The 13,020-nt window shown below is 42.9% G+C and overlaps 1 protein-coding gene across 10 annotated transcripts in view; it reads left to right on the top strand.

Moving 5' to 3' along the window:
• Positions 1-13,020, top strand: part of SPATA13 (spermatogenesis associated 13) — a 159,993-nt gene that overhangs the window by 102,043 nt on the left and 44,930 nt on the right. For all 10 annotated transcript variants that reach the window (XM_077341714.1, XM_077341704.1, XM_077341708.1 and 7 more), the window contains one exon: positions 726-2,537. In XM_077341714.1, coding sequence (XP_077197829.1) covers positions 726-2,537 — 1,812 coding nt within the window. The remainder of the gene's footprint in view (positions 1-725; positions 2,538-13,020) is intronic.

The following is a 13,020-nucleotide window of genomic DNA, read 5'->3' as shown; positions in this document are numbered from 1 at the left end:
GAAAATCCAGGCACAATTTATTTATTTATTATATTTATATACCGCCCTCCCCGGAGGCTCAGCAAAATGACAGCAAATTTATCAGTAGCCCCAACTGAAGGAAAAATTCCACTGACATATCCCCTAATGCAGTGGTTCTCAACTTGGGGATCGAACAGCCCTTTCACAGGAGTCGTGGCAGGGCAAGCAGCTTGGTGGGGGGGCACCATCCACAAAACAGCCTTGCGGGGTAGATCAAGATACAGTGTTCGTCTGTCTGGAGCAGCAGAAAGAGAGAGATCGGCATGATGGGACAAGAGGCAGAACTGAACTGAGAAATCCTGGAAAAAACCCCAGTTTATTTACAATCATGAACAATGGATCTTCACGCCATTGGTCAGTTTCGGTTTAATTTCTGTGAAAGAAAACTTGCATAATTTTAGGGTTGGGGATAACCACAACATGAGGAACTGTATTAAAGGGTCGCAGCATTAGGAAGGTTGAGAACCACTGCCCTAATGGTCTTTGGATTCTACTTAATAGCAGTACCCAAGCCAGCAAAGCAAATACATATTGACCACATCATTCCATTATCTAATAGCCGTAGTAATATTGGTATCATTCTCAGAGCTTTTTTTCAACTCTAAAAGAAAGTTGTTTTATACATTTGTTTTTTATTTATAGAAAGAACTCCTTTTAGCTGGGGAGAAAAAATGCTTAATGCTGGCTTTGTTTTCTTGATGCAGGCCGTACAGACTCCTAGAGAGTTAAAGTCACCCCACAGATGTGATTGCAGCAGCCCCAAAAGATGCCCAGCTGAAGAGGAACCTGGGTGTGGAGGGAATGACGACCGCCAGGTATTGGATGTGAACTATAAAGCCCTCCGTCCTGATGCTTACGATACAGAAAACATGACAGCGTGTCAGAATGGCTGTGGAAATGGCGCCTCTGTCACCTGTATAGTCATGGATAACAAAGAATCGCAGACCAACACTACCTCATTATCGCACAATGCGGGATGCAGCACTAGCAGCAGCCACGAAGATGAAGGCCAGCCCAACAAAGTCAGCCCTTCAAAAATCATGCGTTTTTTCCCCACTCCTCGGAAAAGGTCTGGCTCCAATGTCGAAAGGCCACGTTCCCTGATAGTTATGGGGAACCCCTCAACGTGGAATGCTTTGTCTTCTATTAGAAAAATGGGATCCTTCAAGAAGTTAAAATCCTCCGTTCTCCAAGGAATCCAAGCCAAGGAAGACTCTGACACCTTAAATGACACCACACCGGATGGTGAGATCAGAAAGCGTGTCCCAAATGGTGTGGTCATGAGAGTTCAGACAAACAGGTATTCCTACTCAGGACCCCTCCATGAATTGCACAGCACGGGAGACGGTAGTTTGGCTTCTGATAACTCTGATGGAGAGGAAAGCGAGGACTCCTTCCTGAGGAACACCCGCCGATCACGCAGCATCAGGCGTGCCTACGGCATCGGCCGCATAAATTTGCTTGACACGGACCAAATCCAAGACCACCAGAACAGTGGCAGACTGGCGTCCCCCATCATCCAGGAGTCCCAGATCTGTGAAATTGTTGTGAAAGATCCCGAAAGCAGCGAAGTCATCTACAGGCGGAGCAAGAGCACCGACAACCTGAACTTTCTCAAAAAGAGCTCATTCAAACGGAAGTCCACCTCAAACCTCACCGACCTCAAAGTTGCGAGTGAAAAGCAAACTCCGCAGAGAACGACGAGCACTTCCTCGGCCGACTCCGACAAAACCAGCAGGAACTCGGAGCGGAGATCAAAACGCTGGAAAAGCCCCATTAGAGCGAAGGATTTTGACAGAGTTCTGAAACTTGTCAGCAACGTCGCTGACGCTGCCTTGAAGAAAGACAGTCCTAAGAGCGAAACGCCGCCGTTCAGCGAACAGAACCAGAGGACACGATCAAACAGCAGACTGCATGACGATTACTCCCGTCGGGCGTCTGGCAGCAATGAAAACGACAGGCGGAGGTGTCACCCTCCCAAATGTAGCCCAGATTCTAACTTTCCCGGAGCTGGTCTCCGAAGTCATTCCGAGGATGACCGGGTTGGAACTGACACAGTGACTTGCAATGCCAGTAGTCGCGAAGTATCGTCCTCCGACACCCCAGATTCAGTATGCTCATCACCGCCCTTCAAGGACGTTAGCCTAATTCCGAATGAAGTGTTTTACGAAGACTCGGAGGAACCCAAAAGTTCCAGCCCGGTTACATGCAGCGCTGAGCATCCCCATGCCCCTGCCAGACCGGCAGTCTCTAAGCCCCAGAGCCCTGTTGCTGAAAAGGTTAAGTGCAATATTAATTCCCATTGTCCTGATCAGTGCAGCACCTTGTCACTCAGCTCCATGGAAAGTGAGGAAAGAGGGGAGGGGCCTTCTGCCAAGCTGGGGAAGAGCCCTGCTTGTTTCCAGGACTTGGTGCATGCTGCCTATTACGACGAAGCAAATGAAGACAGTGGCATCAGCAGCCACTCTCAGCTGAGCCTCAATTTAGCTCCGAGTGCTGATGAAAAGAAGGAAGAGGTAAGAAGAACGCAACCCGTTTCTTTAGGGCTGGCAGTAGTGCACCCCTGTTCCCAAGCAATATATATATATATGTACGGGCTACTACTCAGACATACTGGCAAATGGCTTATGTCATTTGCAGTCTCTCTGTTTTGAAGGTAATATCGAGTTGTTTTGCTCTTGGTAAACACAAATAAAGAAAGCGCTAGAAAGCCTGTGCACCTTTCCAAGGGCAGCTTTATTGCAAGTTTGCAACCCTACCTGCCTTGTGACAGGAGCGAGACTGAGCAGGATCCAGCTAGGAGAGTTCTTGGCAGGATCCCCGGTAAGGATCACTTGGTGCAAGCCCCAGAGAGGTTGGTGTCAGCAGGCTGGTGAGTGACCTTGGAGTCAATCCCAAACATGCTGAGATTTATTCATACGGTTGCATGGTGGCAGATGCTGCGTATACAAATCTTAATACACCGTTGCAGTTTTATTGTGCTCTGAATGGCAGGGCTGGTTGGTGCTTAAATATATGTAGTTAGACTGACAGTACAATGTTCTGATTATAGCATGGTCACTGGTGACATAACATGGTCCCAATAACTATCAAGATGTCAAAGAATGGTTTTGTTTTTTTATTCATGTTATAAATGCTTCAGGAGCTTTCCAGATTGTCACGTTTTCCTTCAACCTTCCTAATTCTACATTGTCTCCAATTAGTTTGTTTCTTACATACTATCGTAATAGGGAAAGTATTGTGGCTATTTTTATTTTAGCACTTCATCAGAAAATATAGGCTTTCATAGCTGCAGATATGATTTTGAGGTTCTCTGTTTTTAAGTTAAAGCTTCTATCTTATGGTAGCAGATATCAGTTTAGAAGATCTAGTAAAAGTTCAAGTGCTTAGGGGATATGTTGGTTCAGGGATGCTGCATATATGGGGAAAGGTGGGCTATAATTGTAATAAATAATAATAATGATAATATTCCTTTCATGCATAATGTCCTGTGTTCAGTTCCTGTCATTTGCAGTGAAAGGCTGTCAGGAAAAGCCTTTTATTTGTCTGATAACTGTGATGAGGCAGTGCCAGTCAGAATAAGCCATATAAGCTGTATAGACTAATTGGCTGACTAAGATATGGCTACATATATATTCAAGCTATGGTCAGAACTTTACTAGTGCATAATTTATTCTGTCTGATTTCTGAATTCATTAATTTACTGTATCCCATTCTTCTACAAAAGAACATGCATCTTTCCCTTTATCACCATCACTGGAAATTTGCAAATACTTTGAGTTGACTGAATTTTGGGAGCTGAACAAGAGCCATCAACGGACCTCCACCCATAGATTGTTACCCCCTTTCATACATACACGTTCACATGCACCCTTATGTCCAAATATCATGGATGCTATCGGGGTCTGCTGAATTTTGTCCTTGTAGCCACTTTCCCCAAACAGAATAACATAAATATATATTCTTATTCCAATGATTTTTATCTTTGGGTACAAAGAATTTATGGAAGAGAAGCAATAGGAACCTGTGTTATCTGATTCTAGTTTTCAACTTAACTAATAAGTAACTTTAAAAAAACCTTCCTGTTTCTGGACTTGCAAAATATGCTAACAGTTATATCATTGCATTATGCAGGAAGGTTGAGAGATATCCCCCCCCACCAGCTTCCTGTATACATTGAAGATCCCTTCCCCCCCTGCACCTACCAGTGAGATTATTATGCAACTGTTTTATAGGGGACCTGCTTGCTGTATTACTGAGGCTTTCTCCAAAGTACAGCTTCTACTGAAGCTTTATATAAATGGAACTACGTATAAATATTGCAGAATCTTGGTGGATAAATAAGAATTAAAATAAATTGGACAGCTTTCTTGCTGTATGAAAGCACCGGTTTATAAAACTGATGAAAGAATAAGGTGTGATTCTCATGCAACATCCACTTCCTGGTTGTAGTGGTTCAGAGCGGATGACAGGTTTGATTCCCCATCCTCTACATGCAGCCAGCTGGGTGACCTTGGGCCAGTCACAGTTCTCAGATGTTCTTGCAAAGCAGTTCTATCAGAACTCTCTCAGCCCCCAACAACCTCAACAGGTGTCTGTTGTGAGGAGCGGAAGGGAAGGCAATAGTAAGCTGCTTTGAGATGCCTTCAGGTAGTGAAAAGTGCGGTTTAAAAACCAACTCTTTCTTCCTCAAACTATCACAATGTAGCATACCTTTAGGGATTAAAAACAACAAATATATTAGAGTTCAGTGTTATGTCATGCCCCTGGTGTCATTATGAATAGTTTTGAGATACTTGACTGTCACTAAGCAGGCATGTTTATTCTGTTGGACAGTATGTTTAACCTAAAATAGTTGGTACTAACCGTGTGCAAGGGTAAGGGAAAGATCCATAATCAGTAGTGCAAATGAATCATGGTAGCAAGAGGAAGAGAAGATTCTCCATTCATAATCAGCTTCCTCGTGGAAAAGGATGAACATATGCGAGGGCTGCAAAATACATCCATACAAGATGGTGTTGGACTAGATGGTCACTGATAACCTGACTCCATATAAGGCAGCTTCATAGGTTTCTATTTAGGCTTGTGCGATTCGGCCGCTTTGGTGGCCGTTTCCTCCGGGCGCAGCCAGCACCGCACCGAAGCGGCCGAATCGCACAAGCTTATATCCTATTTTGAAAACTTCATGTTACTGTACTCAGAACCAGATTTTCTGGTTTGTAGTTTCGGTTCTCAATGATATTCTTATGTATGTGTTTTGGTGGAGAAGGGCAAAGGAGCCATAACTGTAAATCAGTTAGCTGTTTTTCATCTACATGATCAAGAAATTTTTAAAAGTGAAAACTGAGCAGGCCAGATATAATCTCTGTGATGCCACATGTACTCACAAAATAATTACTCTGCTCACCTTGAGGCTGCAAGAGAACAATGCAGTTTTTTAAATAAATGGTGAATGTATGAACTCTTTCCTTGATGCTGGTTAAAAAAAGATGACGAGACACTAAACCAGCTCTAGTTTTATTCTGTCAAGAGCATCTTTTGGAAGGATGCTACACCAAGGCAGTAATGTGATGGAAAAGCCAATTTGTTTTCTCAACCTGCCATCTAGTGGTGAGGTAACAAAACAGCTACAATGTCATATTTGCCAGGTTTGGTTTGAAACCATAGGTTAGCCATGCTCTGAAGCTTGCATATACCATTATCGAAAAGCCCTTTGATACATCCTTAGACTTGTTTGAACTTCCTGTGATTTCTGGCTTCATTTTGTTTCCCTGCTTTGAGCCTCTCCCTTCTATGTCTAGAGCAGAATCTGGGGCAGATATGCAAGAGGGAGGGGTGTTCTAAATCCCCAGTACAGATTCTGAACTAGTTGTGCACTTCTACATTGCAGAACTATGCTGTAAAGATCGAAGTTTGGTTTGCAAAAACCTTTTCTTTGTTTTTCTCTTTCCTTGGCAAAATTTATATTGTATGCTCCTTGGGGCAGTTCAATAAGTAATAATACACCTATTGACCCTTCTACTTGCAACTGTATGGCAATTAACTGTAAGGCAAATGCCACATCCAGTGAACACACAGGAAACTCCCTTACCTGCTTGTATCTTAAGAGTCATTTATAAGATAGCTACCTTCATAGACCTTTGATATTAATAGACCCAAGTTACATGGCTTAAAATATAAGGTAGCATTGTTGAAGGCTTTGTTAGTATCCTTGAAAAAAGACAGTGAAAAAAAACAATTAAAAACAAGTTCACTGATGAAGTAAAATTAGAAAATGAGGTTTTATACCTAGTAACTCATTCTATTGTTTGAATAAAGTTTTTGCCATTGCCAGTTTGAAAATTTCTTTCTTGTCTACTGTATCTCAAGAGTAGTTTCCCATTTCAGTTTAGCCACCTAGGGAGACAGCAAAAAAGTAAGTTTTAGTATCATCAGTTGGCAGTCAGGTTGTCTGGACTTTTTTCCTATGAAGAGTTGGTGATACAAGTCTCACCTATGATTATTTTCTTGATCTGATATGTAGTATGTAGGGTTGCCACCCAAAGAGCTCCAAAATAATGAACTCACAGTACAATCCCAGTTAGAGTGACATCAGTAGAATGTTAACTCTCTTTAGGATTGCACCACGAGTTCCTTATTTTTGACTTAAATTCCTGAGCCAGGGGACTTCAAAAGGTGTAAATCGGTTTAGGATTGCACTGTTGGACTTATGGTGTCTTAAGTATGTCAGTGCCAGTACATTATTAGAATATACCAGCCTTGCATCATATTAAATGAGCTGCTTTTTCAGTTACTGGCTTGGATTTGGAGGTTGAGGTGAACACATGCACACATGGCTATTCTTAGTAAAGTTAAAGGTATCCCCTGTGCAAGCACCGGGTCATGTCTGACCCTTGGGGTGATGCCCTCTAGCGTTTTCATGGCAGACTCAATACGGGGTGGTTTGCCAGTTTACCCCCCAGCAACCTGGGTACTCATTTTACCAACCTGGGAAGGATGGAAGGCTGAGTTAACCTTGAGCCGGCTGCTGGGATCAAACTCCCAACCTCATGGACAGACAGCTTCAGACAGCATTTCTGCTGCCTTACCACTCTGCGCCACAAGAGGCTCTTGGCTATTCTTAGAAGCCGCTTTTCTAGGAGTGGTATTTTCGGATGTCATGGAGAGGAAGGTGAGGAAATTGTGCTCTGCAGATAGAAATCCCTCCTATTTGTAAAGATTACCTGTGGATCCAAGCCATAAAGCATCTCTTATTTTCCTTGAGCATTTAGGAATAAACAGGGTAGTGTTTCTTAAAACAAGGAAAAGCAGAAAGGTATCATCATTATTATTATTATTGTAATAAGGTATGTCGATTTCTTTTGGTGCAGTTCTGAGTGAACCATCTCTGATGATACAGAGTGCAAAGAAGTCTGTCATAAGAAGTCACTGCAGCCTCTCATCCTCCACTGAGGTGCTTCTGTGATCAGTGTGCTTCTGTCATGCTGAGCAAATATTGATGCCTGTCCCTTACAATGGAGACAAATCAGTTCCCTTCACCTTAAGGCAGTAGTCCCCAACCCCCGGTCTGTAGACCGGTCCCGGTCTGTAGATCAGTCGGTATCAGGCCATGGCTTCTCCTTGTCCTCCTCCCCGGCAGCTGCCTCGGGGGCTGCCCTGCCACTCTGCGGCCGGCTCACCTTTAGTTCTCTCCAGCTGCCATGGCTGGGGCTCCCCTTCGGCATGGCACTGCTCAGCTGCTGCTGACAGCGCCCCCCAGCAGGTGGCAGGAAGTCAGGGGCGTCAGCAGGAAATAAGAGGAGCAGGAGCAAGGTTGGGGACCACTGCCTTAAGGCATCTATTCCTGCCCAGACACATAGGAGCAAGATCAAACTCTTGGCTGCCTTGATGAGGCTCAGAGAGCCTTCCACTTTGATGACCAGCCTACCAGATAGAGTGTGGGATAGGCTCCAAGCATGGAGGCCAATCAAAAAAGGGAGAGGAAGTTATGCTGGTTTCTCATGGCTGCTCTGCTCCCTGTGCTACTTGCATAAGTTTCAAGACTGCAGTTCAAGATGTTAACATCCAGGTTTGAGTACATGTTATCTGACAGTCAGGACCTTCAAAGGTTGAATGTCTGTATTAATGTTAAAATTATATAACTTTTATTGTGCACAGTTTTAATAACTTTTTAAAAACTAAAAGCATATATGCAGCCCATAGGCTATTGCAAATCAGTGTGCTATGCACTATATCAGTGGTCCCCAACCTTTTTATCACCGGGGACCACTCAACGCCGGGGACCACTCACCAGGGACCATTCAACGCCTTTTACTGAGGCCCGGTGGGGGGGGTAGTTTACTCCTCTACTCTCAACCACTGCCCTAGTGCTCTCTGATCGCTATAGTAATGTTTAAACATCCCTTCAAAATAAGATACAGACACACCACAACAATGAAGTGCTGGGGGGATGAAGCAAGGGGCCGGGGGGGGGGGAGAAGGCGTCCTTCGGGGCCCACCTCCAATTAGTCGAAGGACCACATGTGGTCCGCGGCCCACAGGTTGGGGATCGCTACACTATACGAACCAATAGACCTAGTGTGTTTCGGCCTGTGTAGGGCCTTATTCAGAGGTCTCGTTATAACACACGCCAATTCATTTCACATATGAAATATGTATAGTAGCCAATAAAAGCGCCAAGTAAGAGCTGTAAAGTACCAAAGTCAATCATTGAATGAAGATGTCTATTTGTCAGCCATTAGCTCTCTTCCAAAGGCTGCCAAAAATTTCAGTGGTGTGTTCTCTTATTAGTGGATGTAAATTAAGGCATCTGTCATCTTTATAATAATCTCATTGATTTCAGTGTTTCCATGCATATTGGGAAGGTGGTATAGAAATATTATTATTATATTCATACAGTAATAATAATATTCTTAGGATTACTGCCTCTGGTTGATCATGGTAGCAAAAAGTCAGTGCAATCCCTATGCAGAATTATATTCTAGCTCCCCTGAAGTCAATGTAACTCTCTTTAGGACTGTACTGTTGAAATGACTAGCCTCAAGTTATTTGCCTGTTATCTTGAAAATATTTTGTTTTAGGAACAGATAATGAACAGTAGTTCTCACCACAGCTGTTTTAAGCCATGTTAAGTGTGGGAGGCAAGGCCATTGCTGCAGCTTTGGGTTATGAGTCTATCAGCTCTTTGTTTCTCATCTAACTGAAATGAAACATTAAAGCCATTAATTTAATAATGGTGTTTCTGTTTTAGAAGATTAGAGAAGTGACCAGAGCGAAAGAGAAATCTTTTGGTCCATTAATGATAGCATTGTTCTTTTTCTTGTAATTCTGCCTTAGCAGCTTTGGATGTTAAGAAGGTTGCATTCCTTGGCACAGCCATCAACCAAAAAGGACAATGAAAAGTGCATGGGAATCAGAGAGCTGAAAGAGAAAGCAGAAGAGAAATAGGGCTAGCTCTAGCAATGCTTTGGACTCTGGGGATGCTAAAATGGAAATGCTTGAAGAGCCCACAGATGTTGGGTGTCAGGAATTTATTACTCTAGTTTGGGAATATTTTTGTCTATGAGATGCCATCCCTGAATGCCGAGATACATCAGTATGCTGTGCCGTGAGAAATGCTAACGGATATGTTTATGTTCTCATGAGCTTCAAATGGGAACACCTGAAGGACTGTGAGCAACAAGTAAGATCTCTGAAGAACACCTAGTTGTAGACACTTGGAAAAGAAGATAATCACTGTCTCCTGGAAGGAACAATGAATTTGACCTGAAGCTCTCATATTACCCAGATCAGCAATCGGAAGAGCTTCATTTTAATAATTTGGAGATAAAAATACTCACTTAAACTGAAGATGACTGGGTTTGGCTTCAAGAACTAGATTATTTCTTCACAAGGTAATAGTTGCAAAATGTTAATTAACACCTCTTCCTAATGAGGCTGAGTTACAATTTGCAGTACAAAAGAGCCTTGGTTTGATCTTGCTTAAATTAAGGATGATGGAGTCTTTTGTTTCAGAAATAATAATTGTGATGGAATTTGAGCTATCAGTTCATGACAAAGCAGCCGTAATGGCGAAACTTGTGCTACCATAATCAACTACAACCAAAGCTGTATTGACTTGGATCCACTGGAACTTTGGTGTGGATTAAGGGTTTCTATCTGCAGAGCCTGACTTTCTTGTCTCCCATTTCAGCCCCAAATGCTGCTCCTGTCTGTGGCATGAAGTGGGGGCAGCATTTTTTCCTAAAGTGGAAGGAAGGAAGCAGGATAGATGCATTCTACAAATGGAAATCCTTCTGTCTGTAGAAATGACTGACACTGGCATTCTGCTTAGCATAACCACAGAAACGTTAATTAATTTTGTAATCCTTTGCAGTTCATTAGTTGGGCTGAGTTTTTCTAAATGGTTTGAGATATATTGGGCCAACTTTATACTCCACTAAGTAGGTGGTTAAGGCAACGACTCCCAGATTAGGCACAATTTTCTTCTAGTTATCTCTCTTCCTTTTTCATTTCCTGCGAATATTAGCTTCAGAACAAGGTGCATTTGTGTATGTGTGTGTTGCAAAAGCACACAAACACTTGAGCTTTTAATTTCAACTGTGAAAATGTTTAAGTGATGCTGGGAAGGTGGGTGAGTCCGGTGTCACAATGACTGGATCATAGGCTGCAATTCTATGCAGTTTATTTTAAGGTTAACCATAATTGTACACACATTTAAGCTTAATCTTTTCCACCTACCTCATCGTCTCCTGCTGTTCTTTTTCTCCTGTTTTGGAAGTTTCAGTGGGAATTTACTTTATTCATATAAAATTCTGGGTACAGTCTTGATGCTTTGTACACAAAGGAGTGAGCATATATAAAACGTTAAACCCTCAAGCATCAAAGGAACTACTTAATTTCTCAATTAACTTTTGTACACTTATGAATGGCAGACATTAGAACTCTGCATGTAGGCATGATGATCTCCACCCTCTCTTTTATGTTTGGAAATCAAAGGGGAAATAGCACTTGGAGTTCCTAGCACAATTTTCATTGGTGGCATGCCATGAATTCAGGAAGTTATCAAACCAGATGTGGGCCAGCTTCACAGAGGGCTGGTTCATACATACATACACCCAATGCATGCGCATCTCTTAGCGCTCATTGGCACATGTGCATTCATCACTTTATGGCTACAATATCTGGTAAGGACCTGCCACATGTAGCAAGTTCATATCATGCAGGAGGCTCCAAGATCAGCTGACAGCATTTCCACTGAAAAAGAGTACATGTAGCAGTTCTGAGAAAGACCTTAAAGCATGGATTCTCAACCTGGATTAAGTGAAACCCTGCGGTTTCTTGAGAGTCCCGGAAGGGCTTCCTGAATGGGTGGGAGTTAGTTAATTTTTGTATATTTAAAAGTTGTTAAACATTTATTGGGTGATTTTGACCACATATGGTCATGTTGACCTGTTTCCCCCTCCCAAAATAGCCAGTGATGGGCTTGGAGGATGTCAGAAGGGGAGGGGCCCCAGATGGACATGTACACAGCTATGCTTCCCAATTGTATTCTGCACAATCATGCCACTTCTGGAGTTTCTCGAAGCCTGAAGAATATTTCAGGGGTTTCAGGGGTTTCTCAATGGTAAAAAGGTTGCGAAAGTTTGCCTTGTGGTCTTTGCCAGTTAAGCAGTATTGAGAGAGATGGATCAATAGTCCGTTTCAGTGTAAGGCAGCCCTGGACAATGGGGCCTCACCAAGATTAATGAAGCATGAGACCATCCAGTTGGAAAAATGGAGGCGCGGGGGCTTTAAAAGGACTTAATTTTGTGCTGGGAAAAGAGAAGCATTCTGGGATGAACCAGGCCTAGTGTTAAAAATAGATTTCTGGCCTGCACCTGTGCAAAATGTAGTTAAACCTGGAGAAGCGCTGGAAAGAGGTTGTGTGGCAGAGAACCAAGAATGGATTTTTGTGGAATTATCTTGAAGCATAAATGATGTATTCTGATAAAGTAGTATCAGGTTGTAGTGATATTATGATGTCTTGATCCTAAAAAAGATCTTGTCCATACTGGCTTCTAGAACAAATGAAACACTGAGCAGGTTCTTGATTTGGGGCTTTTGTTCACAAGAAATGTGTGTGTGTACATAGAAGTACCTTGTTTCCTGAGAAGTTGAGACCTGGGTGGAACATGTGACTCAAAAAGAAGATGCATAGGCAATTCAGAAAACAGGACATAAATAAAATGCCCTGCATTGCTCGGGGGCCTAAAGAGTAATATGTCAATTATCAATGGTTTATGCTGGACTTTCAGAGGAAATTTTGGATACTGTATGTTGGAGAAGAAAAAGAAGCAGACAGGAGGCTGGAATTGGGTGGAATCTATCAGTAAAAACTTTGTCAACAAATTTATAACATGCCCTCCTCTTTACATCCTATACCATACATGCAGCAGTACAAGTCATACAAGAAATTAGGGTTGCCAGGTCCTCTCTGGCCACTAGTAGAGAATGGGGGGAGTGGGGAGGGTTATCAGATCCAGGCTGGAAAACTCCTGGACATTTGCAAATTGAGTCTTGGGAAGACTGGGATTCCTCCAGGGAGTAAAATACCAGAGTCCACCTTCCACATTATCCCATTTTCTCCAAGGAAATTGATCTCTGTAATTTGGAGAAGAGCTGTAATTCCAGGGGATCCCAGGTCCCACCTGGAGGCTGGCATTCCTACAAGGAATGGTTCTATGATTTGTGAAATGATGTATCGTGGTAATGGAAGCTTGTAGACTGACTGGCCTCCTGAACTGGGTGACCATATGTGACAGAGGTTTTCTCACTGAAAGCATCACCATTCATTTCTCAGTTGCAGGGGGCAATGTGCAGCAGTTGTATAGTTCTGTTTGTCAATGAATGTTGTTTGGAAAGTTTACATATTCTGCGCCCCCAAAGCTATGCAACCTAACTAGCCAGTTTGGTGTAGTGGTTAGGAGTGCAGATTTATAATCTGGCATGCCGGGTTCA

This window comes from Paroedura picta, chromosome 6, assembly GCF_049243985.1.
Source record: "Paroedura picta isolate Pp20150507F chromosome 6, Ppicta_v3.0, whole genome shotgun sequence".
Lineage (NCBI taxonomy): Eukaryota > Metazoa > Chordata > Lepidosauria > Squamata > Gekkonidae > Paroedura > Paroedura picta.
This window is presented reverse-complemented; position numbering and strand designations above follow the sequence as displayed.